The sequence below is a fragment of the Neoarius graeffei genome, chromosome 2 (assembly GCF_027579695.1).
Source record: "Neoarius graeffei isolate fNeoGra1 chromosome 2, fNeoGra1.pri, whole genome shotgun sequence".
NCBI classification, from domain to species: domain Eukaryota; kingdom Metazoa; phylum Chordata; class Actinopteri; order Siluriformes; family Ariidae; genus Neoarius; species Neoarius graeffei.
The window spans coordinates 14,379,414-14,406,266 of NC_083570.1; the positions used below are offsets into that span (position 1 = coordinate 14,379,414).

General features: G+C 40.0%; 3 protein-coding genes across 3 annotated transcripts; 2 read left to right on the top strand and 1 right to left on the bottom strand.

Annotated features, from left to right (window-relative positions):
• Positions 1-531: 531 nt before the first annotated feature.
• On the bottom strand, positions 532-1,968 carry LOC132868888 (ras-associated and pleckstrin homology domains-containing protein 1-like). The gene is made up of 4 exons (XM_060902152.1): positions 1,734-1,968; positions 1,230-1,533; positions 835-1,104; positions 532-572 (listed from the first exon to the last, which is right to left on the bottom strand). The coding sequence occupies exons 1-4, from the start codon at positions 1,734-1,736 to the stop codon at positions 532-534; spliced, it is 618 nt and encodes a 205-aa protein (XP_060758135.1). The 5' UTR covers positions 1,737-1,968.
• A 909-nt stretch (positions 1,969-2,877) lies between these two features.
• On the top strand, positions 2,878-4,243 carry LOC132868893 (ras-associated and pleckstrin homology domains-containing protein 1-like). The gene is made up of 4 exons (XM_060902166.1): positions 2,878-3,041; positions 3,242-3,545; positions 3,671-3,940; positions 4,203-4,243. Exons 1-4 carry the CDS (start codon positions 3,039-3,041, stop codon positions 4,241-4,243), a joined length of 618 nt encoding a protein of 205 aa, XP_060758149.1. The 5' UTR covers positions 2,878-3,038.
• Positions 4,244-17,683: 13,440 nt separating this feature from the next.
• On the top strand, positions 17,684-24,376 carry LOC132881428 (tripartite motif-containing protein 16-like). Its single transcript, XM_060913882.1, has 6 exons — positions 17,684-18,325; positions 21,006-21,101; positions 21,270-21,503; positions 21,620-21,779; positions 22,326-22,385; positions 22,516-24,376. Exons 1-6 carry the CDS (start codon positions 17,735-17,737, stop codon positions 23,046-23,048), a joined length of 1,674 nt encoding a protein of 557 aa, XP_060769865.1. The 5' UTR covers positions 17,684-17,734; the 3' UTR covers positions 23,049-24,376.
• Positions 24,377-26,853: the final 2,477 nt, after the last annotated feature.

Sequence of the window (26,853 nt, forward strand, 5' to 3'; positions counted from 1 at the left end):
GTTTTGTAATGTCTTAGCTCTGTATGTTATTTTATTTATTTTTTGTTAATTTCTCGTTTTCTTTCTTTTGTATGTACAAATAGTTACATACATTTTTTATACATGTTCAAAATAAAAATAAATTCATTCATTCAAGTTGTGACGTGGCGGATTTACGGGTCAGGGGCGAGACAGTTGATGCAGCGCACAGACGCTTTAAAATCTCCCGTGTGTTCTTCCCCCTGAGTCTGCTGTGTTCTCTGAGCAGTTTACTGTCACAAACATCACCTGTATTTCTATAAACATCACTCACTCATCACTAATCCATGTTAATCATTGAGCTTTTGATGGTGTTCAGTGTTTAATGTCAAATTAAAATTCTATTTGATTGAGGGGGAATTTTGGAGCTGATTATTTGAGCGGATTTACAGCGCAGCACCTTTACTGCTGTTTCTGTGTGAGTCGTTTACACCAACATTTATTCACTATGAGAGAGACACACACCATTTGTGCAGCATTTTTCAACTGAGGAGTTTATTTTTGAAAAGTTTCTCATTTCCAGTCAGGGCGTGTCGATGTTACTGAGGGACGACCTGAAAGAGAAAAGCAGAGGAGAGATTTTTTTACAACAATAATCATCAAACCTTTTATCCTGGTATATAATATTCCCATTGCACTATTCTAGATCATATTACTGCATTCAAAAGTATTCGCTCCACATGTGCTTTGTTTAGTAGCGAGCTCCTGAGGTAATGAACAAGACCCATTCTGTAAGACATTACAAATATGACTGTGACTCATTCTGAGCTCCCTGACCACTGCACCCTTCTTCTCCTCCTCAACCTTCTCCTTTACCTCCAGGATGTCGTCCACCTGCCCCTCCATCCTTTTGGCGCCCCATTTCCTCCATTAGTTCTCCCCAAGGGAGTAATGTGGGAGTTGAGGGTCTGGATGGGATTGGGTCGACGCTGTCCATTATCTCGCCCCACATCAGTGCCTTTGGACTCGCGGGTCTGGAGGACAAAGGCTCCTCGACGCCCACAGTTTCAGGTGGCAGACTGGAAGCGGGTTGAGGTTCGGGCTCTGACTCAGCTGGTGCTGGTGTTTCTGGTGCCGCATGTAGATCTGGACAAAATCAAGGACAAGAAGGAGATAAAATGGAACGTTAAGACAGAGAAAACATTACAACATTAAAGAATGCGCAAAAGAATCAACAGCGGAAAACTGAGATATATTTTAATCTGGTTTACCGAGTGTGAGCACGTCAGTGGCATGAGCCTGAGCAGTGATCACACAGCCATCGTCTACACGTCCACCTTCAGGTGGTGTCACAGGAGACGTGGCGTTTCCTCCCAGAATCTCCTCCTGGACGGATGGGACGTGGTGTTCGTTCTTCCCCATCGTTGCGGGTGGAGGGTAGTAGGAGGCGGATCTCAGAACGGGGTGGGACGGGGGGTAGAACCGGTCCGGCATGATGAAGTAGGCCGGGGGGAAGAACTGCGGTGGTAGGATGGGGTAGAACAGGGGGTCGAAGTGAGCAGCCTGAGACTGGAACTGAAGAAAGAAACAGAGTTGGATTTTAGAGAAACAAATTATTTCTTCAGCAACAAAGTCCAAAAAGAAATGAACAGGTCCATACTGTCTTACTGAATATTACAGCGACAAAATCCCGGTGGTTCTGTCATATGAACCCTGACCATCAAATTTACTCATCAGCATCATCATCTTCAGAAGGGGATCTGGTTCCAACTTACCATTTTCGATAGAGGATGGTGTCACGCGTGAAAAGTGAAGTTTGAAGGCAGAGAGAGATGTGAAGCGTCGAGTGAGAGACGTGAAGTGTGAAATGTGGAGTGTGGAATGGAGTGGGTGTGTCATTTATATGTATTGTTTCAGGATTCCGATCTTTGAAGTTTGAATTTGAATTCGATTCTGTTTTTGTTTAAATTGTCCAGCATGAAAAACTTCATCATAGCTCCGCCCCTTTTTACAGTTATTTTTTGAAGTTTGTATTTCAATTGTTTGAGTTTGAATTGGACCCTAATATTGTCATTTTTATTTTAACATGGGGAGACCCTCAAAAAACCATCAGGTTGCAGGCCTCCCCTGCATGTCTTGTATTTGTTACATTTTTTAAGCAAATTTTGTTCTTGTATGTGCAATAAACAATAAAACAAAACAATAAAACCAGATGATGTATAGGTTCATGAATAGAGAGCTATTTATCTGAAAGGTAAATATGGCTTATTTGAACTTTATTAGTTATAACATAAGATGAATTAATAACCCAATCAAGAGGGGAAAAAATTATGGAGCAACTAAAGAAATGACAATGTTCAGTGGCTCTTATTCAAGAAACTCCTTTATCTGAGACAGAGCACTTAAAATGAAAAAGAGAGCGGGTTGAGCAGAGTTACAGTCCATCATGTAGGAAAGGGAAGAAAAAAGGGGTGGCCATACTTTTCAACAAATCTGTATCTTGCCATTTTAAATGGCAAACAGAAAACCCTTTTGACAGTAACTGTATGTAACCGTACCGAGGGCGTTTTGATTTCGAGAGCTTGGAAAACATTTTAGTGTCAATTTCGACAGCAAAAAGATCAGAGTGAGGCCTCTTGGGGCTGAGCCGCTCATATCTTAAAGCCTCGGCACATTGTGTGATGTGGTTATGAACATAAACACAGTACGGTTACAGACAGTTACTGTCAAACATTGACTGTCAAAAGGGTTTTCTGTTTGCCATTTAATATGGCAAGATTATACAGATTTGATTAGGGTCCAATTCAAACTCAAACAATTGAAATACAAACTTCAAAGGACTGTTTAAAAAAGGGGGCGGAGCTATGATTAAATTTTTCATGCTGGACAATTTAAACAAAAACAGAATTGAATTCAAATTCAAACTTCAAAGATCGGAATCCTGAAACAATACATATAAATGACACACCCACTCCATTCCACACTCCACATTTCACACTTCACGTCTCTCACTCGACGCTTCACATCTCTCTCTGCCTTCAAACTTCACTTTTCACGCGTGACACCATCCTCTATCGAAAATGGTAAGTTGGAACCAGATCCCCTTCTGAAGATGATGATGCTGATGAGTAAATTTGATGGTCAGGGTTCATATGACAGAACCACCGGGATTTTGTCGCTGTAATATTCAGTAAGACAGTATGGACCTGTTCATTTCTTTTTGGACTTTGTTGTTGAAGAAATAATTTGTTTCTCTAAAATCCAACTCTGTTTCTTTCTTCAGTTCCAGTCTCAGGCTGCTCACTTCGACCCCCTGTTCTACCCCATCCTACCACCGCAGTTCTTCCCCCCGGCCTACTTCATCATGCCGGACCGGTTCTACCCCCCGTCCCACCCCGTTCTGAGATCCGCCTCCTACTACCCTCCACCCGCAACGATGGGGAAGAACGAACACCACGTCCCATCCGTCCAGGAGGAGATTCTGGGAGGAAACGCCACGTCTCCTGTGACACCACCTGAAGGTGGACGTGTAGACGATGGCTGTGTGATCACTGCTCAGGCTCATGCCACTGACGTGCTCACACTCGGTAAACCAGATTAAAATATATCTCAGTTTTCCGCTGTTGATTCTTTTGCGCATTCTTTAATGTTGTAATGTTTTCTCTGTCTTAACGTTCCATTTTATCTCCTTCTTGTCCTTGATTTTGTCCAGATCTACATGCGGCACCAGAAACACCAGCACCAGCTGAGTCAGAGCCCGAACCTCAACCCACTTCCAGTCTGCCACCTGAAACTGTGGGCGTCGAGGAGCCTTTGTCCTCCAGACCCGCGAGTCCAAAGGCACTGATGTGGGGCGAGATAATGGACAGCGTCGACCCAATCCCATCCAGACCCTCAACTCCCACATTTCTCCCTTGGGGAGAACTAATGGAGGAAATGGGGCGCCAAAAGGATGGAGGGGCAGGTGGACGACATCCTGGAGGTAAAGGAGAAGGTTGAGGAGGAGAAGAAGGGTGCAGTGGTCAGGGAGCTCAGAATGAGTCACAGTCATATTTGTAATGTCTTACAGAATGGGTCTTGTTCATTACCTCAGGAGCTCGCTACTAAACAAAGCACATGTGGAGCGAATACTTTTGAATGCAGTAATATGATCTAGAATAGTGCAATGGGAATATTATATACCAGGATAAAAGGTTTGATGATTATTGTTGTAAAAAAATCTCTCCTCTGCTTTTCTCTTTCAGGTCGTCCCTCAGTAACATCGACACGCCCTGACTGGAAATGAGAAACTTTTCAAAAATAAACTCCTCAGTTGAAAAATGCTGCACAAATGGTGTGTGTCTCTCTCATAGTGAATAAATGTTGGTGTAAACGACTCACACAGAAACAGCAGTAAAGGTGCTGCGCTGTAAATCCGCTCAAATAATCAGCTCCAAAATTCCCCCTCAATCAAATGGAATTTTAATTTGACATTAAACACTGAACACCATCAAAAGCTCAATGATTAACATGGATTAGTGATGAGTGAGTGATGTTTATAGAAATACAGGTGATGTTTGTGACAGTAAACTGCTCAGAGAACACAGCAGACTCAGGGGGAAGAACACACGGGAGATTTTAAAGCGTCTGTGCGCTGCATCAACTGTCTCGCCCCTGACCCGTAAATCCGCCACGTCACAACTTGAATGAATGAATGTATTTTTATTTTGAACATGTATAAAAAATGTATGTAACTATTTGTACATACAAAAGAAAGAAAACGAGAAATTAACAAAAAATAAATAAAATAACATAAAGAGCTAAGACATTACAAAACACCGCACATTGTTCGAAAAAGGAGTGGGAAGAAGTACAATACTTTTTTAATTTCCCACCCCTTTTTAACTACCCCGATATCCAAACTACATGAATACACCTATAAAAATATATACCATATATACACTTCATGAATATCTATATAAATATATAATTACAAAAATAAATATATACTACATATCATATACACACACACTTCATAAATATCTATATAAATATATAATTACAAAAATAAATATCTACTACATACCTATCCCTGTAAACAGGGCCGGCTCTAGGTCTTTGGCTGCCCTAGGCGAGATTGAGTTTTGCCCCCCCAAGGAAAAAAACCCTTTAATAACATCTAAATAACACTTTAATCTAATCACTCTATTCTATTACTATTAAACAACCATCTAAAAAATAATGGGGCCAGTACTGGTTCTTCAGGGCGATGCCATAGAAGAACCTTTTTCAGGGCTTCAAAGTACCATTCATGCAACAGTTCTTTAAAGAACCATTTATTGAATGGTTCTTCAAAGACCTTGTTTTAGTTCCATGAAGCACCTTTTCAAAAGGTTCTTCCAAGAACCTATTCTTACAAGGATCTTCAAAGAACCAGTGAATCTAGTTCGTCAAAGAACCAATTAAGGTTCATTTTATACAGCACTTCATTTTATGTTAGTTACTTTTTTTTTTTTACACAATCAATCTATGCTTTTGGAGAAAGAAGACTGACAATGCTTAACACTTTTTGTCATTTTTATGTTTATTTAAAATTATGCTTAGTTCATTACAGTGATCAACTATATAGATGGGCACAGCCAAAATAGCAATTTTATTATTTCGATACAAACAGGTGTGAACACACACATACCGTAAGTTTTATGAGCAACTGATTCAAGTGTTATTAACTCAATGAACTGATTACAACATACACACCTGCACTACCACACTGATCAGTCAATTGTATTTTACACACAGATGTGAACACACACACACACACACACACACACACACACACACACACACACACACACACACACACACACAAATCCAACCCTAATCTGAAGTCACAACAAGACATTAACAGTCCACCAGTCACAAGACCTCCTTAAACTACACTCCTACTTAATTTAGTGTAGAAGATCCAGAAATGTTGAACTAGTGTGAATATTTTTTTAATCACATTTTTAAAATATATTTTAAAATAACTTCAATGTCTTCTAAACTTCTAAATGCCAAAGATTGTCCAGATAATTATGTAAAGCAAAGTAGCCTAGGCTATTAGCATCAGCTCAGTTCAGAAGAAACTGCAAGACATTGGAAAAGTATGTGGCAGCATAACAATATCTACATAGTATATTTAAGGAAGAAATACAGATTAATGTAACTTTATCCAAATGATGCATGTAAGCCCTTGGCCCTAACTTGTCAGCCTGAACGATTAGCTCTATACAAAGGCAGTCTGCCTGTGGCGCCAGTTGCCTCACACCAAATCACATTTTTACTGTAGTTAATAAAATGCAATATTTTAGACATGAAAAGCCTCCTGTTTTCCTGCCATACATGTTTGAAATTATGTGGCCTTCCTTCAACCAGAGCATAGCAAGTTGCTTGCACAAGGGCTTATTTGACAAGGGCTATTTGACATGCTTTGCTTAGATAAACTCTCCCTGCTAGGACCAATGTTGTATCAAGTATCTAGATGCTCATACACACACACACACACACGTACACATACACATGCGCGCACACACACACACACACACACACCCAACCCTACTCTGATGCCAAGCTGTCACCCAGTACACACAGACACACACACAGTACACAAATATCACAAAAATCACTCGAGTGAATTGAATAGTTTCTGAACTGTTAGAGGAACACTAGTTTTCATCAGAAAGACGAAGGCCTCGAGAAAGGCCATTGTCTTTCTGATTTGTTTTGGATAATGGACTTGGTAGACATGGAAAATAGTAAAAGAAATGGCCAAGGCCAAACTGACATCAATGCTACCATCATCTAAAATCATCTCAGAGCCATCCATCTTCACTGTTATGTCTGTGCTGGTCAGGGGGTTGGTGCCAGTCATCACAATGGTGGGAGTGGGAGAAATGGGTTCCTGTAAAATTAGACTGCATGTTACAAAATATTACAAACAGTTTAACCAAATACAAGCAGACAAACCAACAAACAATGAACCAGCTTTCTTGTAATACATTATCAAATTCTATCATGTGCTCTACCAGTTCTACCATGTGTGACCACAGTGTTCAGAGTAACGTGAAAGCAAAAGTATTACATGAAAATAGCATATTAAAGCGATAAGGTAACAAAATGCTACGGCCTATTTTTTAAGGAGGCATTACCTGGTCGTTGACAAAAAGGAATGCAGGATTTTCTTTGAAGAATGATGGCAGCAAGACAATGGCTGCATTGACCATATGGGCTATAACAAAACAAAATAAAAAACAGACATCCTTTCAATTCCAGAACCCCATACTGTTTAGTCACTACATAGCATTCTGCTAAATAGAACTCACTTTACTTTTAAACATTACATTACATTATCAAGGTTCCTTGATAATTATTGTATACATTTTGCATTAGGTTTCATTTGCATACTTGTACACAACACTTCAGAAAACTGGTAATACAAAAGATGTCAATGTGAATAATCAGATGAGGTTTTGTGTGGCTATCTATAAGTTGAATTATAAACTATTCCCCTCTAATATAGCTCTCCATGGATATATATACTGTATTATAGACATAAACTTCCTGATAAAACATTAAAAGTTACGCTAAATGCAATGCAAACATCGAGACTCACTGCCCTTTAGTGGTACAGATGGGCCAAATTTGGGCATCTGGCTCAAGGACTAGGAGTTTCTACAGCGAAAACTGCATAGTGTTCCTTAAATGAAAAACATACACACCTTTTCTTTCCTGCTCATCTTCACATGATTGCAGTGTCTGAAGGCAGGTGTCTTTTAAAGCACCTGTAGAAAATCAGTGATTCAGAAATCAACAATGCTAAACGGTTTGAAAACAAGCACAATTTATATGTCAGTTGCTGAATCCTCTCTAATCCTCTCTAAGACCTGAGCCCTCACAGACTTCACTGGCTCACATTATTGTGATTGAATTTGTGCTCACTGACCACAGTTACATGCAAGGACTATTACGGTTTTAAATGGAATATTGGCGACATTTAGGTTATGCCAGATACCAGAATACGGCCAAACCGTATTCTGGTATTTGTAATTGATTGATGTCAATCAATCGAGTTTACATGACTTCTGTGCAAACCGAATATCACCACTATTAGTTTAGATTCGGAATAATCCCTGCATGTAACTGTGCTCAATGGCTACACGTTTTTTTAAGGGAAAAAACTGTACCTTTAGGGGCCTTTTCTAACAACTTTGGTGCAAATTCTCCCATTTTGGCTAGGATGGCTTTATCAGCGTCAATCTGGTGGATTCTTTTCATCTCTCCAAGGAGCTGCAGTAGACACAGAAGAAAATTGATGATTGTACAAACAAAGTTGGTTGTTCTTGAGCTACAAATGGCAGATTTACTGTAGGGAGCAGTGGCAGTGTAGTCTTAGTGTATGGGTTAGCAAGCTGTAGCCAGAAAAGATGTGAAAATTCTCAGCTGCCACCACTTGCCACCCTTGAGCAAGGCACGGCGGAAGTCACTTTGGATAAAATGTCTAAATACGTAAGTAAGGGATAACGTTCTGCGAGGCGGTCATTATTGTGGAATAACTCCCAACAGGGTGAAGCAGCGCAGCCCGAGGCCTACCTGTGGCATCACTCTGAAGGGAGATATTCCACGATAATGACCACCTCGCAGAATGTTATCCTGCTTATTACACGGCTACCTACTGAAGATATCAATAACATGGCAATGAAGCATTGTTTATCATTGCTTTCATTGTCATTTTAATGATTAAGATGGATAATAGCTTCCGGGGTCTGTTATACTTAGCAACGGTCCGTTATCAAGAAATATCAGACCGTAGAACGTTGGGAAAGCCCACTGAAGTGAATGGAGCATTCTACAGCATTACAAAGAGCCGTGTAATAAATAAATAAAAATGTATTTATATTCTCCAATACATATACTTACAAGAGTTGGTCTCATGAGACAGGGAAATTCTTTAAGGACTTCTGCAGTGGTGTGGTTTTGAATGTAGTGCTGGCGATAGGTCTTGGTTCTGTCGAGTCTCTGTAGAATTATGTCAAAACTTGGCCTCGCCTTATGATGCTCCTGCTGCAAAACCTCAATGTGCTGCAGGATGGATCTCAAGTCTTCTGCAGAATCCAAGGAAACCTACAGTGTAGAACCAAAAACAAAAAAGCCAAACTGTTACCTTTGTCATCATCAACGCTGATTTTACATACCAGAAGAACAGAGGGAAGCGGTGATCTGAGTTCAATTTATGCATTTAACCTGCCTCAACAAATGCTGGCGCTCCATTTCTTACCGCTGGGATGTAGTGGTGCGTAAACGCACATAAACGCCGTTTACCCACCTCCAGATTTTAGGAAATAGCGTTTATGAACCTCTAAATATAGTTTACGCACGTCCAAGCATAGTTTACCCACCTCTAAATACAGTTTACGCACGTATGTCTCTTGTTTTATACAGATATTAAAACAGCTTTTCCGTTTTTTTTCAATTGCCTACACCTAGTAGATGCTGCACAAGTTCTTGTGGGTTTTATCAATACTGCGTAGCCTACGCATAGTAATTGTCTGTCTACCGCTCGCCCTCTTGCGGGAGCCAGCAGACTGCGAGATTCATTAGTCACTGATTACGTGTGTGAAGAAATGGTGAAGAAATGGATATTAGGCGATTTCTGAAGCGTCGGAGCATCACCCTTCCAGCTGATACCAGCAAAACGTCTCGACACAGTGAGTCCAAAAAGAATCCTAAACTTCACGTTTTTAGGATAAACTCCCCATCGTTTTGGTTTGTGAACCATGCCACTAACTAACGTTAGGTTGTTAACTTGTGCCAACAAATTAGCCTACCTTTCTGGCAGACAAATGACATTGTTAGTGCAGTCTAAAGTTTTTGGTAATTATTATATCAACATAAATTCAGTATTTGTAGTGCATTGTAAGACAAATAGTTGTCATTTCATGTTAATCTCGAAGTCATGATGACAGCATGCTAGCTTCATGTCACGGACATAATATAGAGAACTTAGCCTAAAGTAACGTTAGGCAAGTCACTCCTCCCCGCCCTTCTCGGTGTGTGAGTGTGTGTGTTTATTTTTTAAAGAAGGCTATAGCATTCAGATTGGGCAGAAATACTTGTCCACATGACTGGTGTACTTAGCCGTTTTAATTTAATTTTACAGATAGTGGTGGAGAGACAGACAGTGTTGCGGGGCCAGGAGAAACAGCAGGAGGAGAGACAGAAGGAGGAGAGAGTGAGAGGAGGACAATAGGGCAAAGAGAGGATGAAACAGGATCAACTACAAGAGGAGAAAAGGGAGGAAAAGAGAGAAGGCAAATGGATGGAGAATCAGATAGGCCTTTAAGAGAAACTTTGATAGAGGAAACTGAGGGAGAAACAGAGAGAGGAGAAAATGAGGGAAGAAAAACAGAAATAGATGGAACAGAAGGAAGAGAAAATGAGGGAGGAGAATCAGACAGAGAAGATGCAGAGACAGACGAAATGGAGGCAGAGGAAACTGAGACAGTATCAGAAAGCATCAGATGCCATCCACACATCTGGACTGAAAAACAACATAAACAATTTAAAGAAGACAATACTTGGCTTGTTGTCCGTGGTGAATATCTTGGCTGTGAAACATGTAATCATGTCAAATCCCTTGGAGTGTTTAAAGAAACAGGAATGTCTCTTTCAAATGAATGGTCTCAAACAAAAGTGACATACAGCCACAATGGCAATCGGCAGTATCAGCTATCATGCTTGAGAAGCAAAATTTACAAACATGCAATGTCAAAAAGCCATAAGGCAGCAGAAGAGTTGTCAAAGAAAAAAAGTACAATCGATGTGTCCATTCAAAAACAACTAGAAGGGGAAGTGGACAAGACAGCCTCACTTTTTCGAACAGCTTACCATATGGCAAAGAAAAACAGGCCTTACACAGACTATCAGGACCTGGTGGTACTCCAGCAAGCAAATGGCCTTGACATGGGCATCACGCTCCATTCAAGATACACTGCTAAAAACATAATTGACCACACAGCGCAAGAAATGAGAAATAAAATATTGAATCACATACTAACTGAAGATAAGAGGTTTAGCGTACTAATTGACGAGTCCACAACACTAAGCAAGAAGTCAGCATTGGTGGTATATTTAACATCCACAGTAAATAATGTGCCCACTGCAATATTTCTTGACTTGATCGAGCTAGAAAGTCAGTCAGCTGAGAATATCACCAATACCTTACTACAGTGTCTAACAACTTGTGGACTAAATGAAAATTTTATCAGGGCAAACTTTGTTGCATTTGCTTGTGATGGTGCCAGTGCCATGCTTGGGAGGAAATCTGGTGTAGCCACACGTCTGCAACAGATGTATCCAGAGTTAATCGTATGGCATTGCCTCAATCACAGACTTGAGTTGGCCGTGGGTGATACTGTGAAAAAAGTCAACAATGTCAACCATTTCACATCCTTTTTGGACAAAGTATATACAGCCTACCATAGATCACCAAAGAACACCCGCGAACTGGCTCAGCATGCGGAAGAACTTGAAATACATGTGCAGAAGATTGGGAGGGTTCTTGATGTTCGGTGGGCTGCTAGCAGCTTCAGAACAGTTAAAGCTGTCTGGAATTCCTACAGAGCTTTACACCATCACTTCAGTGCTGCTTCTGTGGATTGCACAAGAGATGAGAATGAAAAGGCTATGTACAGGGGCCTGATGACAAAAATGGAGACCCAAGAATTCCTCTGTGATTTAGGTTTAATGTATGACACATTAGAGGAAATTTCACACCTGTCCTTGACCTTACAAGAGAGAGGAATGACGCTCACCAGAGCAGACAAACTAATGAAAAGGACCATTCGAATAATTGCATCAATGATAACCTCTCCAGGGGATAAAAGGAAGGATGCTCTTGCAGCTGCAGAGAGAGAGGAGTTTCATGGCATTCCCTTAACAGCCAGTCCTAGGCTGAGATGGATAGACTCAGCAGTGTTCCTTCAGTCCCTTACTGAGAACCTAGAGGAAAGGTTGTTCAGCACTGGCTCAAGCAGACACCCTGGTGTATCAGCTGAGAACACTGCTCAATATACAGACTTACTTGAGCACTTTAATGTCCTGATTCCAGAAAACTGGCCTGTGCCCTTACAAGAGCAGTATGGAGAAGCTTGCATAAAGCAACTTGCACATCGGTTCAGACTTAACCCAAGGAAAGCGCTTGAAGGCTTCAGGGATTATAAAGAGAACTCCAGTGAGATACCTGAAAACTTGTCCCCACTCACCAATATTCTCAACCTGATACCTGTGAGCAATGCCGAATGTGAACGAGGATTCAGTTTAATGAACATTATTGTGTCTCCGCTTAGGTGTAGGGTGTTGATCCAGTCTGTGTCATCACTGATGTTTGTTAACCTGAATGGTCCCCCATTGATAAAGTGGAACCCAAAAGACTATGTGAAATCTTGGCTGGTAAAGCACAGGGCAGCTACAGATCCACGTGCACGTCCCTGCACACTAAAATATCCAACAGACAAAGAGGCTCTGTGGGCACTGTTGTGAGTGACATTATTACTAATGGGTAGCTACAAAGTTAGGTTCAGTGCTGTAATGATTACTTGATATTGTTCTTTGTTTTGTTTGGACTGCTCCTGCAGCTTTGTGTTGTGTACCTGGACATAGTCACAGTCACATAGTCTTTATTTTTCTCTCTTTACTGATTATTAAGATTTCATAAATTCCACCCTACATGGTGCCACACACACATGCATGCCCACATTCACACATGCACACACAAACACACACACACACACACACACACACACACACACACACACACACACACACACACACACACACACACACACTCGTACACACACAAAGGTTAAGATTCTTCTAGTGCAAGATCTAATGATGTGATGTATGTGTCAGCTTATGGATTTCATATGGCCTACAGTTGGTTCAGTTTACAATTTGGCCATTCTTACCCAACAGACAAAGAGGCTCTGTGGGCACTGTTGTGAGTGACATTATTACTAATGGGTAGCTACAAAGTTAGGTTCAGTGCTGTAATGATTACTTGATATGGTTCTTTATTTTGTTTAACTGCTCCTGCAGCTTTGTGTTGTGCTACCTGGACATAGTCACAAAAGATTATTCTAGTGCAAGATCTAGTGATGTGATATATCTGTCAGCTTATGGATTTCATATGGCCTACTGTAAGTATGTGTAATTTGCCATTCTTACACACAGTCTTTATTTTTCTCTCTTTATTGATTATTTAGATTTCATAAACACCACTCTACTTGGTGTCTCACACACACACACACACACACACACACACACACACACACACACACACACACACACACACACACATAAATGCTTGGACTCACTCACACATGCACATAAGTAAACACACATGCACATTCACACTCACACACACACACACAAACACTTTCATACACACACATACAAAAGTTAACATTCTTCTAGTGCAAGGTCTACTGCTGTGATATATCTGTCAGCTTATGGATTTCATATGGCCTACTGTTGGTATGTGTAATTTGCCATTCTTTCACACTGACATTATTTTTCTCTTTATTAAGATTTAATAAACCTCAAACATACTTATTGTGTATCTTGTTTTATGAATGATATAGAGTAGAGACCTCAGGGAACCCTTGTCACACACACATACATACATGCACTCACACACACAAGTACACACACATGCACATTCACAAACACTCTGTCATATACACACACACACACACATGCACTGTCATGCACACACACACACACACACACACACACACACACACACACACACACACACACACACACACTCCTATGTGTCAGAAAAGTTGTTTCATACAATACGCATCGTAGCATCCTTGCGTCATGCTTGCGTCGACTATGAATTGGCCCTGACAACGTCGTGGTCCCCCGATCCCAAAATTTATAGTTTACCCACCTCTTTTTTTACCACTACACCCCTGACTATAAGATACAACTCATGCACTCTCAACACACACCCTCTCTAACACACACACACACACACACACACACACACACACACACACACACACACACACACACACACCACTCATGCATGATGCACTCCATTTCTATATTTACATGTAACACACTCACTGGTATACACACCACTCGTGCACTCTGAACACACACTCACCCACACACCACCCATGCACTACATTTCTATATTCACATATAACACACACAACACTCATGCACTCTGAACATACACTCTCTCTCTCACACACACAACTTATGCACTTCATTTTTGTATTTACATGTAACATAGCTTCACACACACACACACACACACACACACACACACACACACACAATTCGTATACTACAGCTCATCTATATCTACATGCAGTGCACATACCCCCCCCCCCCCCCCACACACACACACACACACCACTCATGCACTACACCTCATCTATGTCATGTGTTCCATCAGTGTAACACTTTCACTCACTCACACACACACGGGCACACACACAAACACATTCTGTAACTCAACACATTTAGTTTGTACAGTACTTATAATGGACAATATCACAACATGTTGTAAGTGTTTACATATGTTGTATGTATGAGTTAAGTATACAAGAGTTTTCCTTTTCCTGAGCAAAGCACTCTTTATTCAAGCCTGACTAATATCCTTCCTACTTCCCAGGTGCCTGGGACAGGTGATCTTTTAGTTTTTACTTCTGCATTTTAGTAGTGATCGTTAAAATCCTGATGCTTAACTAGAGTAAACAAGTTGGATGGTTTCTTTGTTTTGCAGATGCTTTATGTTACATGAATGAATTAATACATTAATTTCTGACCTCTTGGCTCACATGTGTTTTGTTCATGAGTTAGGCACCAGATATACTACCAGATACATCAGAATACAGGAAATCAAATCTCGCTAATTCTAAAATTCAAAATTTCCCGGGGGAGGACCCCCGGAACCCCACCGCTTTATTTAGTCACAGCATGGCCACCCCCTGGATATCCTTGGCCCCCCTTTGGCCACCCCATGTAAAAAATCCTGGCTACGCCACTGTCAGCATTGGTCCCAGGTTTTGGCACCAGTGTGACACATCAGGGGGTTGAGAGACTAATGTGATGGAGCCAAGTTGCCTACGTACTTTTACTGCTTTATTCACTTCACTATCAGCGTTCGCTTGTCAGCTATTTTATCGCTTCTCAGTCTCCCTCTGAGACACACACAGACACACAGGTACACACAAACAGCTCTGTGCTGGATCTTAAATTGCATTCTCTCCCCTCTCTGCTTTTCCCCCCCTCCTCTTTTAAGGTATGTATACTATTTTCATTTTATTATATATGAAAGCATCCAGGTCCTGGGTTCGAGCCCCGGGGCCGGCGAGGGCCTTTCTGTGTAGAGTTTGCATGTTCTCCCCGTGTCCGCGTGGGTTTCCTCCAGGTGCTCCGGTTTCCCCCACAGTCCAAAGACATGCAGGTTAGGTTAACTGGTGACTCTAAATTGACCGTAGGTGTGAATGTGAGTGTGAATGGTTGTCTGTGTCTATGTGTCAGCCCTGTGATGACCTGGCGACTTGTCCAGGGTGTACCCCGCCTTTCACCCGTAGTCAGCTGGGATAGGCTCCAGCTTGCCTGCGACCCTGTAGAAGGATAAAGCGGCTAGAGATAATGAGATGAGATGAAAGCATCCACATCACAATATTTGTGATATATTTATTTATTAGTCTTAATGAGTCATAAATTTATGAAAACAGAACAATTGTTAAATGGATGTACCGAAGAATGTACTTTTAGTATGGAGGTCCTTAGATTATTAATAGATTCCTTGGAAAATGTATGCAAGTTTTGCACAGACCAGTGTAGAAGCTTACACATACAGTCGTGAAAAAAAAAATAAGTCCATCAAATAGAAATTAGAAACTTTCCTCAACAAATTTAAACAAGCAAACATTTCACTCTTTTGATACAGTGCCTCCAGATAAAGGTGATATACTTGAACAAAACAGCAGGAAAAATAAGCTCTTTCAATCATTTATTGAATAGAATTATTAATAGATTTATTCAATAACATATAAATAGATGTAATATTCTTCTGTGGAGAAAGTAAGTACACCCTTTGCTTCAAAATCTAGTACTGCCCCCTTTAACAGAAATAACTTTTTGAAGGTGTTTCGCCAAATCGTCCAACAGTCTCTGATATCAGATTGCTGAAATGTTTGACCTCTGTTCCATGCAAAATTCCTTCAGTTGCAAGACATTTCAGGGTTTTCTTGCATGTTCTGCCCTTTTCAAATCTCCCCACAAGATTTCAATGGGGTGCAAATCTTGGCTTTGACTAGGCCTTTCCATAACCCTCCATTTTTTCTTTTTCAGCAGTTCCTTGGTTGATTTGCTCGTGTGCTTAGGATCGTTTCCTTGTTGAAAGGTCTACCTCTGGTTCAGCTTCAACTTTTGGACAGATGGCCTCACATTATCTTCAAGCACTCTTTGATGGGATTCAGAATTTAGAGTTAAATCCATTAAAGCACACTTCCCAGTCCCTGAGGCAGTGAAGAAACACCAAACCAAACATGATGCTTCACAAATGGTATGAGGTTTTCTGCTGAAAAGCTCTTTGGTCTGTGTCACATGTGTACTCTTACTGTGGCCAAACAGCTCTACTATTGATTCAGCTGTCCAGAGCATGTGAGACCAAAAGTCCTAGTCGTTTCCTCTATGTTTGTTTGCAAACTATAGTCTTCTTTTAATGTTCCTTTTGGACAGCACAGGCTTTTTCCTGGCATGCCTCCCATGCAGGTCAAATTTGTCCACTCTCTGATTGTAGATGTGTGCACTTTCACACCAACAGGTGCAAGAGTTACCTTGAGATCCAGTTTTGAAATTTTGGGATTCCTCGAGACTTTGTTGAGCATCAAATGGTCTGCTCTTGGGCTGAATTTGCTGAGGCGGCTAGTCCTGGACAAATTGGCAGTTGATTGAAATCGACACCACTTGTAGATGATTTTCCTTACAGTGGAATTATTAATTTCTCATCGAGATATTTTTCAATCCCTTGCCAGATTCATTGGTACCCGCAACACTTTTCTGAGGTCCTTCGGGAACTTTTTAGATTTTGGCATGATGAAACCACACACTTCAAAAGCAAAGAGAATACCAGACCCTAGATGGCAGGTTTAAATAAGACAGGTTCCACCTGCACTTCCAGCTGCAGGAGGTTCTGATCAACGGCACTTAATCTGGAACACCTGGTTCTAATTTTATGGACTTGAAAGTATGATAAATCTAAGGGTGTACATACTTTTTTCTAGGGTGTCCTAATTTTTTTATTTATATATTTTTTATTTAAATTATGAAAATGCGGATAAAATATCGATTTTATGTGTTGTTTATTGGAGTATATCATGTTTATCTACAAGCATTGTATCAAAGATGGTGAAATATTTGCTTGTTTAATGTGTTGAGAAAAGTCAACAATTTCACAATTTCCATGGGATGTACTTATTTTTTTCACATGGCTGTACAGAATGTTATATTGTGCAGTTTGGAGGTTTATATTTTGCCTCAGAAAAAACTGTGTCCAAGAAATGATTAACAGAGGAACGTTCATGAACTCTGTCTTTGCGCTCCTCCTCCTCTCTCTCTCTCTCTCTCTCATTACACACACAACCAGGAAATGACTTCGCATTTCAGAAGAAAAGAAACTTAGAGACTCTCTCTCTCTCTTTGTCTCGCAGTGCGTGAGTTCAGGAAAATGGCCGAGGCCAGTATTTCAATAGATCAGGACCAGTTCCTCTGTTCAGTGTGTCTGGATCTACTGAAGGATCCAGTGGCGATCCCCTGTGGTCACAGTTTCTGTAAAGTGTGTATTAATGACTGCTGGGATCAGGATGATAAGAGCGGAGTTTATCGCTGTCCTCAGTGCAGAGACACTTTCACACCAAGGCCTGTTCTACGCAGAAACAACATGCTGTCTGAAGTGGTGGAGAAACTGAAGAAGACTGAAGTCCAAGCTGCTTCTCCTGCTCACTGTTACGCTGGACCTGGAGATGTGGAGTGTGATTTCTGCACCGGGAGAAAACACAAAGCTGTCAAGTCCTGTCTGATGTGTCTGGCCTCCTTTTGTGAAACTCATCTGAAACCTCACTATGAAGTTCCAGCTTTGAAAAAGCACAAGTTAGTCGAAGCTTCTGGAAATCTACAAGAGATGATCTGCTCTCAGCATGATAAAGTGCTGGAGATCTACTGTCGTACTGACCAAAGCTTCATCTGTTATCTCTGTACGATGCATGAACACAGAGGTCATGACACAGTCGCAGCTGCAGCGGAAAGAACTGAAAAACAGGTGAGAACGTTTTAGAAACACTTTCAGAACCAATTCATCCTAATTTTACTCGTGTCTACAATCAGATGTTTTAATCTGTTTACAAATTAATCGAAGGTTTAAAAATGTTATGATTGTTTGTTCATCAGAAAGATTTGCCAATGAACTAAAAGATTTTTAAAGTGTAATATAACATCATTAAAGGTAGACTGACTTTCAGATTTTTCGAATTTAGGCCATGAATAGAATTTTCCCTGACACCCAATTATGTTTTTTTAGTGGACCAAAAGTTACTGAACTCGAATCACAGACTTCAAATTTTATTACTTTTTTCCCTAAAAGAACAATTCATGAATTTAGAGCCCTGTGGCCCAAAATTCTCTGCCATTTTTTTCTTGCCTCACCGTGAGCTAAACCAAGACACTACGTCACGCATGACATGGTGTGGTTTCTCCGTTCGCAACACATTGTGGGATACAAATTTGCAACCTGAGATAACAATAGAACATGTGACTGCGCGCTTGAAACATGGAAGACCGACTACCCTTAGCAAAAAGTAGTATACTTAAAGTTCATTTTGTAAAGTATTCTGAAGTGTAAGTATAAGTATATCAAGTGTACTACAGGCCATGTACTTCAAGTGTACTAGAAAGCATACTAATTTAATACTTCTTCGGACTAAATTGGAACATTTTAAGTTTATAAAAGTATACTTTCAAGTCCGTTTTAAGTTTACAAAAGTACACTTTCAAGTATACTCATTTATATACTATCAATGCACTTGGTATATCCCTATTGTGTACTTGAAGTATATCATAAGTACACTTATTTATGTACTGCCATTGTACTAGTTATATACTGTAAGTATATTCATTTATATACTATCAATGTACTTGGTATATCCTTATTGTGTACTTGAAGTATATCATAAGTACACTTATTTATGTACTGCCATTGTACTAGTTATATACTGTAAGTATACAAGAGGGATATACCAAGTACATTTACAGTATAGATATAGTATAGATGAGAGTACTTAAAGAGTACTTTTGCTAACTTAAAAGTAACTTTGAAGTATACTTTTATAAACTTAAAATGTTCCAATTTAGTCCGAAGAAGTATTAAATTAGTATGCTTTCTAGTACACTTGAAGTACATGGCCTGTAGTACACTTGATATACTTATACGTACACTTCAGAATACTTTACAAAATGAACTTTAAGTATACTACTTTTTGCTAAGGGAAACCAGTATAAAAATGTCATATAGGCTTGCCATCGAAAAGTTGTGTGGGAAACTAAGTAACTGCTTTTGGTCTTACAACCGTTTTTTGGTTGATGGAGTTACGTACCACAGTAAAACCTATGACAGACTAAAGAAGAGATTCAACAGTGCTGCATACTTGAAAGATGGTACATTGTTGTATTATAGAATTGGTTGTTTTTAAACAAATATGTTCACATGAAATCTCTGCTTTTTGTCCATGTCGCAAACTATGTTGTGTTTTAGTTGACGTACTTAGTAAATCAGGCAGGCCTGTATGTAAAGATTCGCAAATAAATGTACAAAGTCATTTTGTATATGATGTTCAAAAAACTGAAACTGTTCATGCTGTCTCGCCTGACATGATCAAAACAAAATGTGTCCTTGTTGAAACAGCTGACACACTGTACATAACACCATTGCCAAACCCTTTTGAAAGGGACTAGTTAAATAAATAAAGTCAAGCCAAACTTTTTTCTGTTTTCCTGTTTTTGTGTATGATGAAGTGTAAGGTACATGAAGATAATGCAATTCAGTACACATAATGACTAAGTGTTAATCTCCAGAATTATAATAAGACATTAAACAAGACATGCATGTTGACGGTTGGGTTGGCTGGTAATGTTCATCATGTGCTGTTGAGTAAGGCTGCTGCAGAGGGGATGAAGGACTTTTTGTTTATAGTGGTACATTGTAGCGCCAGCCTGATGGGAGCAGTTGGAAGGAGTGATGGAGGGGGTGAGAGGGGCCCTCTGATCAGGTTGGATTCCCTAATCACTTACCAGCTGTATAGCTCAGCTAATGTAATATAAATTATATAATATATATATATAAAATATAATGTAATATAAATTATACATATAGTATAAATATATAAATTAAATGTTGAGTCAATTAATGAGTTGACCTTATTGTGCTCTTGAAGCAAGATATATGCTAAGCATTCCTATTTTGTGGCAAAAAGATTTACAAAGTATACTTAGGTCCAAGTATAAGTTTTAGTATTAAAGTAATGTATAAGTGTAAGTCTTAGTATTGATATAGGTCTACTTATACTTTTTTATACTTGGTTCAGTATAAACCAAGTATACTTCCCTGTACTATGTTTTAAGTGTATCAAGAATTAGTTTATAAGAAGTAACCTTCAAGTACACTTCCTCGATTTTAGTATAAAATAAGTATACTTGTAGCACACTTGATTAAACTTCTTTTTGCTAAGGGTCCTGAATGATGCAGCAAAAAACATTCACCTTCCAGTCAGGAGATGATGAGTTTAAATCCCATCGATGCTCTACGCCAGCATAACTGGGCCAGATCTCACCTCTGTCAATTAGAACAACATTAGCCGTGTGGGTGTGAGCTCATGTATATAGAAGGAGCAGATGCAGGAGGAAGTGGAGGAAAAATAACAAACATCTAAACAGCTAAATGTTCACAGAGTGAGTTAAAGGAGGAGCAGATGAAATCCCAGCAGAGAATCCAGGAGAAGCAGAAGAAGGTGCAGGAGCTGAAACAGGCTGTGAACACTATAAAGGTGAGCAGTGAGCAAAGACAGAGCTGCTCCTAGAAACACACACAACATGGACAACGAGTCATTTACAGTCCCAGTAAGAGAGGGAATGATAGATGAGCTTTAAATCTTGTGTGTGTGTGTGTGTGTGTGTGTGTGTGTGTGTGTGTGTGTGTGTGTGTGTCCTAACAGCTCAGTGCACAGACAGCAGTGGAGGACAGTGAGAGGATCTTTACTGAGCTGATCAGCTCCATGGAGAAAAAGCGCTGGGAGGTGACGGAGCTGATCAGAGATCAGGAGAAGGCTGAACTGAGTCGAGCTGAACGACTCCTGGAGCAACTGGAGCAGGAGATTGCTGATCTTCAGAGGAGAGTCACTGAGCTGGAGCAGCTTTCACACACACACGATCACATCCATTTCCTCCAGGTAACTAACACACACACACACACACACACACACACACACACACCAGTCTGAATAATCTCATGAATATTTCTCCACCTTTCTCCTTCTCCATGATGTTTGTTTCTTTCTCTCTGTAGAGTTTCCAGTCTCTCTGTGTCTCTTCTGGACGTGAGGACTCACCCAGCATCACTGTCAATCAACATCTCTCATTTGATGGAGTGAGGAAATCTCTCTCTGATCTGAAAAAGAGACTCGAGGAATTCTGCCAGGAGGAATTCATCAAAATCCCTGAACATGGTGAGAGAAATCGTCCTTCTGGGAAATCTTTACTTTCTCTGCAGCACAGTAAAGAGAGACATCAGATTTCCCCAAAACACACAGAAATTATTTCAGATGATGACGTGAACTTCCTGTTATTGCTGCTCTCGACTGGAAAGATGATTTTATACACTTACACTTTTTATTCAGGTCTTAATAGTGTCAAAGCTTCTGTTTTGTTTTCAGTGATTGTACTATTAATAAAGTATAGAGGACACACACATTTATTCGCACATTCCTCCAGAGAGAGAGAGAGAGAGAGAGAGAGAGAGTTCATAAGTCATATGAATAGCATTTATTCTGTACTCATTAGTTACCAAAGCAGCTCTCTGCTCGTGCTCATGTTATTAATCACGTTTATTTCTGCGTCATTCAAAAATCTCATTTAAATCCCACACCTAGAGAATGTGTTTTCTAAAATAAAACGCTGATTAAACATCAGACACAAATTGTATCACTTTAAACTGTTTCCGTCTTTTACAGAACCTGATTTTTCATCTCCATTGTGTTTCTGTGTCTCCACAGCTGCAGCAGTTCAGATGATTTTACCCTCAGAACCAAAGAGCAGAGAAGATTTTCTGCACTGTACGTGTAAAAAACACACACACACACACACACACACACACACACACACACACACACACAGTGTCTCACTCTCCACATAAATCTGTGCTGTGATTAATATCTAACATGTTCACATTTCTCATGTGTTTAGATTTCTGTGATCTGACTCTGGATCCCAACACAGTAAATTATCACCTCATTCTGTCTGAGAAGAACAGAGTGGTGACGGGCAGTGAGAGAAATCAGCCGTACTCTGATCATCCAGAGAGATTTGACTCCTGGTGGCAGGTGTTGTGTAAGGAGAGAGTGTGTGGACGCTGTTACTGGGAGGTGGAGTGGAGCAGTAAAGATTGGGTGTACATATCAGTCTCATATAAAGACATCAGAAGGAAAGGACGGGGTAATGAGTGTTGGTTTGGACTCAACAATCAGTCCTGGAGTCTGCGGTGTTCTTCTTCTTCTCTCTCTTTCTATCACAACAGCATTGAGACTGATCTCAGAGTTCCATCCCCCTCCAGAATAGGAGTGTATGTGGATCACAGTGCAGGAACTCTGTCCTTCTACAGCGTCTCTGACACGATGAAGCTCCTCCACAGAGTCCACACCACATTCACTCAGACTCTATACGCTGGGTTCAATTTGCATTATTGTGGATCAACTGTGAGATTGTGCGATCCAAAATAAAATATTCATGATTTGACGTTTTTAAAATTAAGATGAACAGCTTTACTTTTATATAGAGTTTTTAAGTCCAATAAAGATGGAACATGAGGAAAGTCTTTTACAGACCCTCCAGGATTTCGCGATGTTGTGATTTGCAACTTCAACGCAAATTCAACCAATCCCCGCGAATTCAGGGCGGGGCTGCAATTATATCCAATCACCGCAACTTTCCCGCAAATTTGACCAATCGTTGGCGTCGTCTTGAGGTGACGTCACAAACTACCTTCCACCTTACTTCCGTGTTTCCGTTCAAGAGAAGCAGCATGTGCGCAGTGTTGCCAGATTGGGCGGTTTTAAGTGCATTTTGGCGGATTTTGAACATATTTTTGGCTGGAAAACGTCAGCAACGCTGTGCGAGTCAGTGTTTATATAGGCTTAAATTCTGTTACTGAAAGTGTGTTATGTTTACAGTGAAGGACTGTGTGCACTTTACATTTTTTTTTACTTAATACAAGAAATTAATGGATGCCAACATTTTTGCAAAAATGGTATTTTATTTTCCATTGTTTAGGCAGCTTCAGCATCATACTGTGAGATTCTGTTCAAATTGTTTTTTTTTTCTTCTACAAAGCCTGAGCCACTTATTTTTTAGTTTATAATTGTTTAATTTAGTCTTCAGGAGAGACTGCCTGCACACAGTACTAGTATTAATAGTTTTTTTTTTCTTACATGAAAGCTGAGGCATTTATATTATATTTTAAGGTAACTTCATGTTGTGCTGTGAGGTTCTATGCACTTTGACTTTTGAACCAACAGGAGCATTTGGATAAGTAAAGCCTATTTTTCTGCATTTTTGTAGTCCTGGTAACCTTTTATATTGGTAAAGTTGTTTATAGGACCATTTCTCAGTGTCTTGGTTTTTTTAATCAATAGTTTTTCAGTAATAACTTAATATTTAACATACTCAATTTTAATCACAAAAAGAGAAAATCGCAACAATTTCTCGCAACTTTCACTTCCTCCCGCAATGTAATCACCACAAAAGCCTAAAAAACACCGCAACTTTCATTGCAATTTTTTGGAAAACCCCCCGCAACATCAGACATTTTAGCCTGCAACAATCACAAAAAAGGCCCGCGAAATCCTGGGGGGACTGCTTTTAGATTTTCTAATATTTATTTATAATATGAGATCTTCATTTCTCTGTCTTTTAGGAGATTTAATATTATAATTGTGACCATTATATAAAAATAATTATCAGAACTTAAAAAAAAAATCTGCATTATCATAACTGCTATAATTGCTGGCACGTTATTTTTTTAAATATTCAAATGAAATTTTACAGCTTTACAGTTTTATTAATATTAGATTGATGATCATTGTATCACTTCGACAAACTTATCATTTTGTAATCTCAGAGGAAATGAAAATGAATCTCAGTAATGTGTTGTTCTTCTGTCTGTATCTCATTATATTATCTGTCTACTGACTGTCTCAATTATAGCAATACATAAAGTGCATAATATTATTAAATTATTAACATTTCCTCAAATATTTCTCAGTCAATGTTGTTGTTTTTTTCTTCCTATAAATCACCAGGGTTGATAATGTATGTAGCTAACAAGCTAAGAATTTGGGAAAATGTTAGCATAACAGCTAAAAGATTAGCATCGTGAAAGGATTTTCTGTTTTGTTAAGTTCACTAATTATTAATCTTCCACATGAATCATTAAGTCTGTCCTTGTCCTGTATATTCAGTCACAATTTCCTGTAAACATTTTGTGATAAACTGTAAATCTGTTGTTGGAGGACTGGAATATAATTATTCTGCCCTTGTTAGTTGTTGTGGACTTGGCAGATCGCGAACAGAGTTCTTCAATTGAGGTATTTCACCTGACGTCGCAGGGTCACGTGACGGCCCGGTGTCCGCCATTTTGACCGTCAAGCTACATACTAACGCTGCAGACAGAGAGGGAGAACCGGCTTGAAAAAAAACGTGTTACAGACACCTAGAATAGATTAATTTGTCAGTAAGCACTCTATAAATAACCATGGCGTTTGCTTGTTGTGCTGTGGGCTGCCACAACAGACAGGGACAGCGTGCAGGACGCTCCTTTTACCGGTTTCTAGTGATGGGAATTTCGGCTCTTTTGGCTCTTCTTACTATAAGGAGCCGGCTCTTTCGGCTCCCAAACGGCTCCTGAGATTTTATTTTTGATTTAATTGCTGCAATTAACTAGTTAATTAATTACATTATTTATATTTTATCAATAGGATGTTTTCCATTTTATTTTTTAGTTTTTGTAGCCATTGTAAAGCTTTGTAAAGTATAGCAGTGTAACAATGTTCTAGCTATAGAAATAAAACTTACTTACCAATTAATAAATTATTTTCTCACAAACATAATGCAAAACTGTGTTATATTACCAATATAAAATACACAGCTGATTTTCCCCTCCTCAGGTGCCTCACAGACTCCTCTCCCCTGCGCTCCACAGCTTTAAGCATTACACCAATTTTCCTATTTTCGCAGCTGTGAATGACATCAACCAAAAAAAGTAGTCGTACACCATGCTACTTTTTTTCCTTTGAATGGTAATAGACAACACAAAGACGCAATCGGACAGCAACTTTTTTTGTGAAAGTCTCTCTCTCTCTGAGGCACCTAAGGACAAAAAAATAATTCGGCTCCCCAACTCGGCTCCCACCGAAGAGCCAGCTCCCATCGTTCACTTCAAAGAGCCAGCTCTTTGAACCGGATCATTCGCGACCGACACATCACTACCGGTTTACTACTGACCCAGACAAGAGGGATTACAGCTGTGAAAAGACAGGATTGGGAGCCAACAGAGTACTCCAGACTTTGCAGTGATCATTTCATTTCAGGTTAGTCATAGGCGGTTTTAAACAGGGGCCAGGGGGGCCAGTGCCCCTGTAAAATTGCTCCTGGCCCCTGTTGTGGCCCCTGTGCTGAACAGATAAGCTTTATTAATTTTGACATGCGCTGGCTCGAAGATCGGAACTGACATGACGGAGTGTTCTACACGGACTCCTTAAAGCGCTACACGCACACTGTTACCTGCAGCAGAAAGATCAGCAGCAGCGCGAATTGTAAACTTCAGACATGAGAGATAACAGCTGCAGCCCTGCAAGGACTAGGCTATTGCAAAGGGGCGAAGGTAAGGAAAATTATTCAATTTTGTAACATCAGTGTTTGCACATATCCGTGTTTTACTGTTGTTGTTCACTACAATAATAAATCCGTTTTATTGCGCTTTCTTAAAAGTGCGTTGCACAGCAATAAGTAGCCTAACTTAATATTTTTGGGAAATGGGTAAAATAACCGACAGTGTTTAACCTGCTTGTAAAACTCGAATGGCCTTGTGATATGTAGAGGCTACATTCCTCTCTGTTTACTTTTTAGTATAGGCCTACTGTAGGCTGTCATCATGAAAAGGAGCAAGAAGGACATTATGTCCTTTTTTGCACCTGTTGGCAAAAAGCAACATAGAGAGAGTAAGGAAGATGAAGATTATGAAAGAGGAGAGAGAGCCAGAGGTGGAGAGAGAGCCAGAGGTGGTGGTTGGAGAGGTGGAAAGTGAGGCATCTGAAAGGCAATCTGAGAGTGAGGATGAAGACATTCAGGATCAGATTGAGGGACAGAATGAGGGACAACCCAAGGAGTCATTGGGACAACCAGATTCACCATGCATATCAAGTACAGCACCATCAGGTTTGTGATGTTGAACAAATGCATGTGTGTGAGCAGTGTTGGCCTACAATTCATATAGCCTACCCTGAAAGTGTGAAGTCTGAATAATAATTA

Excerpts from the sequence above, each read along its gene's own strand:
- LOC132868888 (XM_060902152.1), bottom strand. Across the intron at positions 1,105-1,229 it reads CACTGACGTGCTCACACTCG|ATCTACATGCGGCACCAGAA; the intron begins GTAAACCAGATT and ends GATTTTGTCCAG. Across the intron at positions 573-834 it reads AGGTGGACGACATCCTGGAG|GTCGTCCCTCAGTAACATCG; the intron begins GTAAAGGAGAAG and ends TTTCTCTTTCAG.
- LOC132868893 (XM_060902166.1), top strand. Across the intron at positions 3,546-3,670 it reads CACTGACGTGCTCACACTCG|ATCTACATGCGGCACCAGAA; the intron begins GTAAACCAGATT and ends GATTTTGTCCAG. Across the intron at positions 3,941-4,202 it reads AGGTGGACGACATCCTGGAG|GTCGTCCCTCAGTAACATCG; the intron begins GTAAAGGAGAAG and ends TTTCTCTTTCAG.
- LOC132881428 (XM_060913882.1), top strand. The coding sequence starts at position 17,735 with ATGGCCGAGGCCAGTATTTCAATAGATCAGGACCAGTTCCTCTGTTCA. Across the intron at positions 21,504-21,619 it reads ATCACATCCATTTCCTCCAG|AGTTTCCAGTCTCTCTGTGT; the intron begins GTAACTAACACA and ends TTCTCTCTGTAG. Across the intron at positions 22,386-22,515 it reads CAGAGAAGATTTTCTGCACT|ATTTCTGTGATCTGACTCTG; the intron begins GTACGTGTAAAA and ends TCATGTGTTTAG.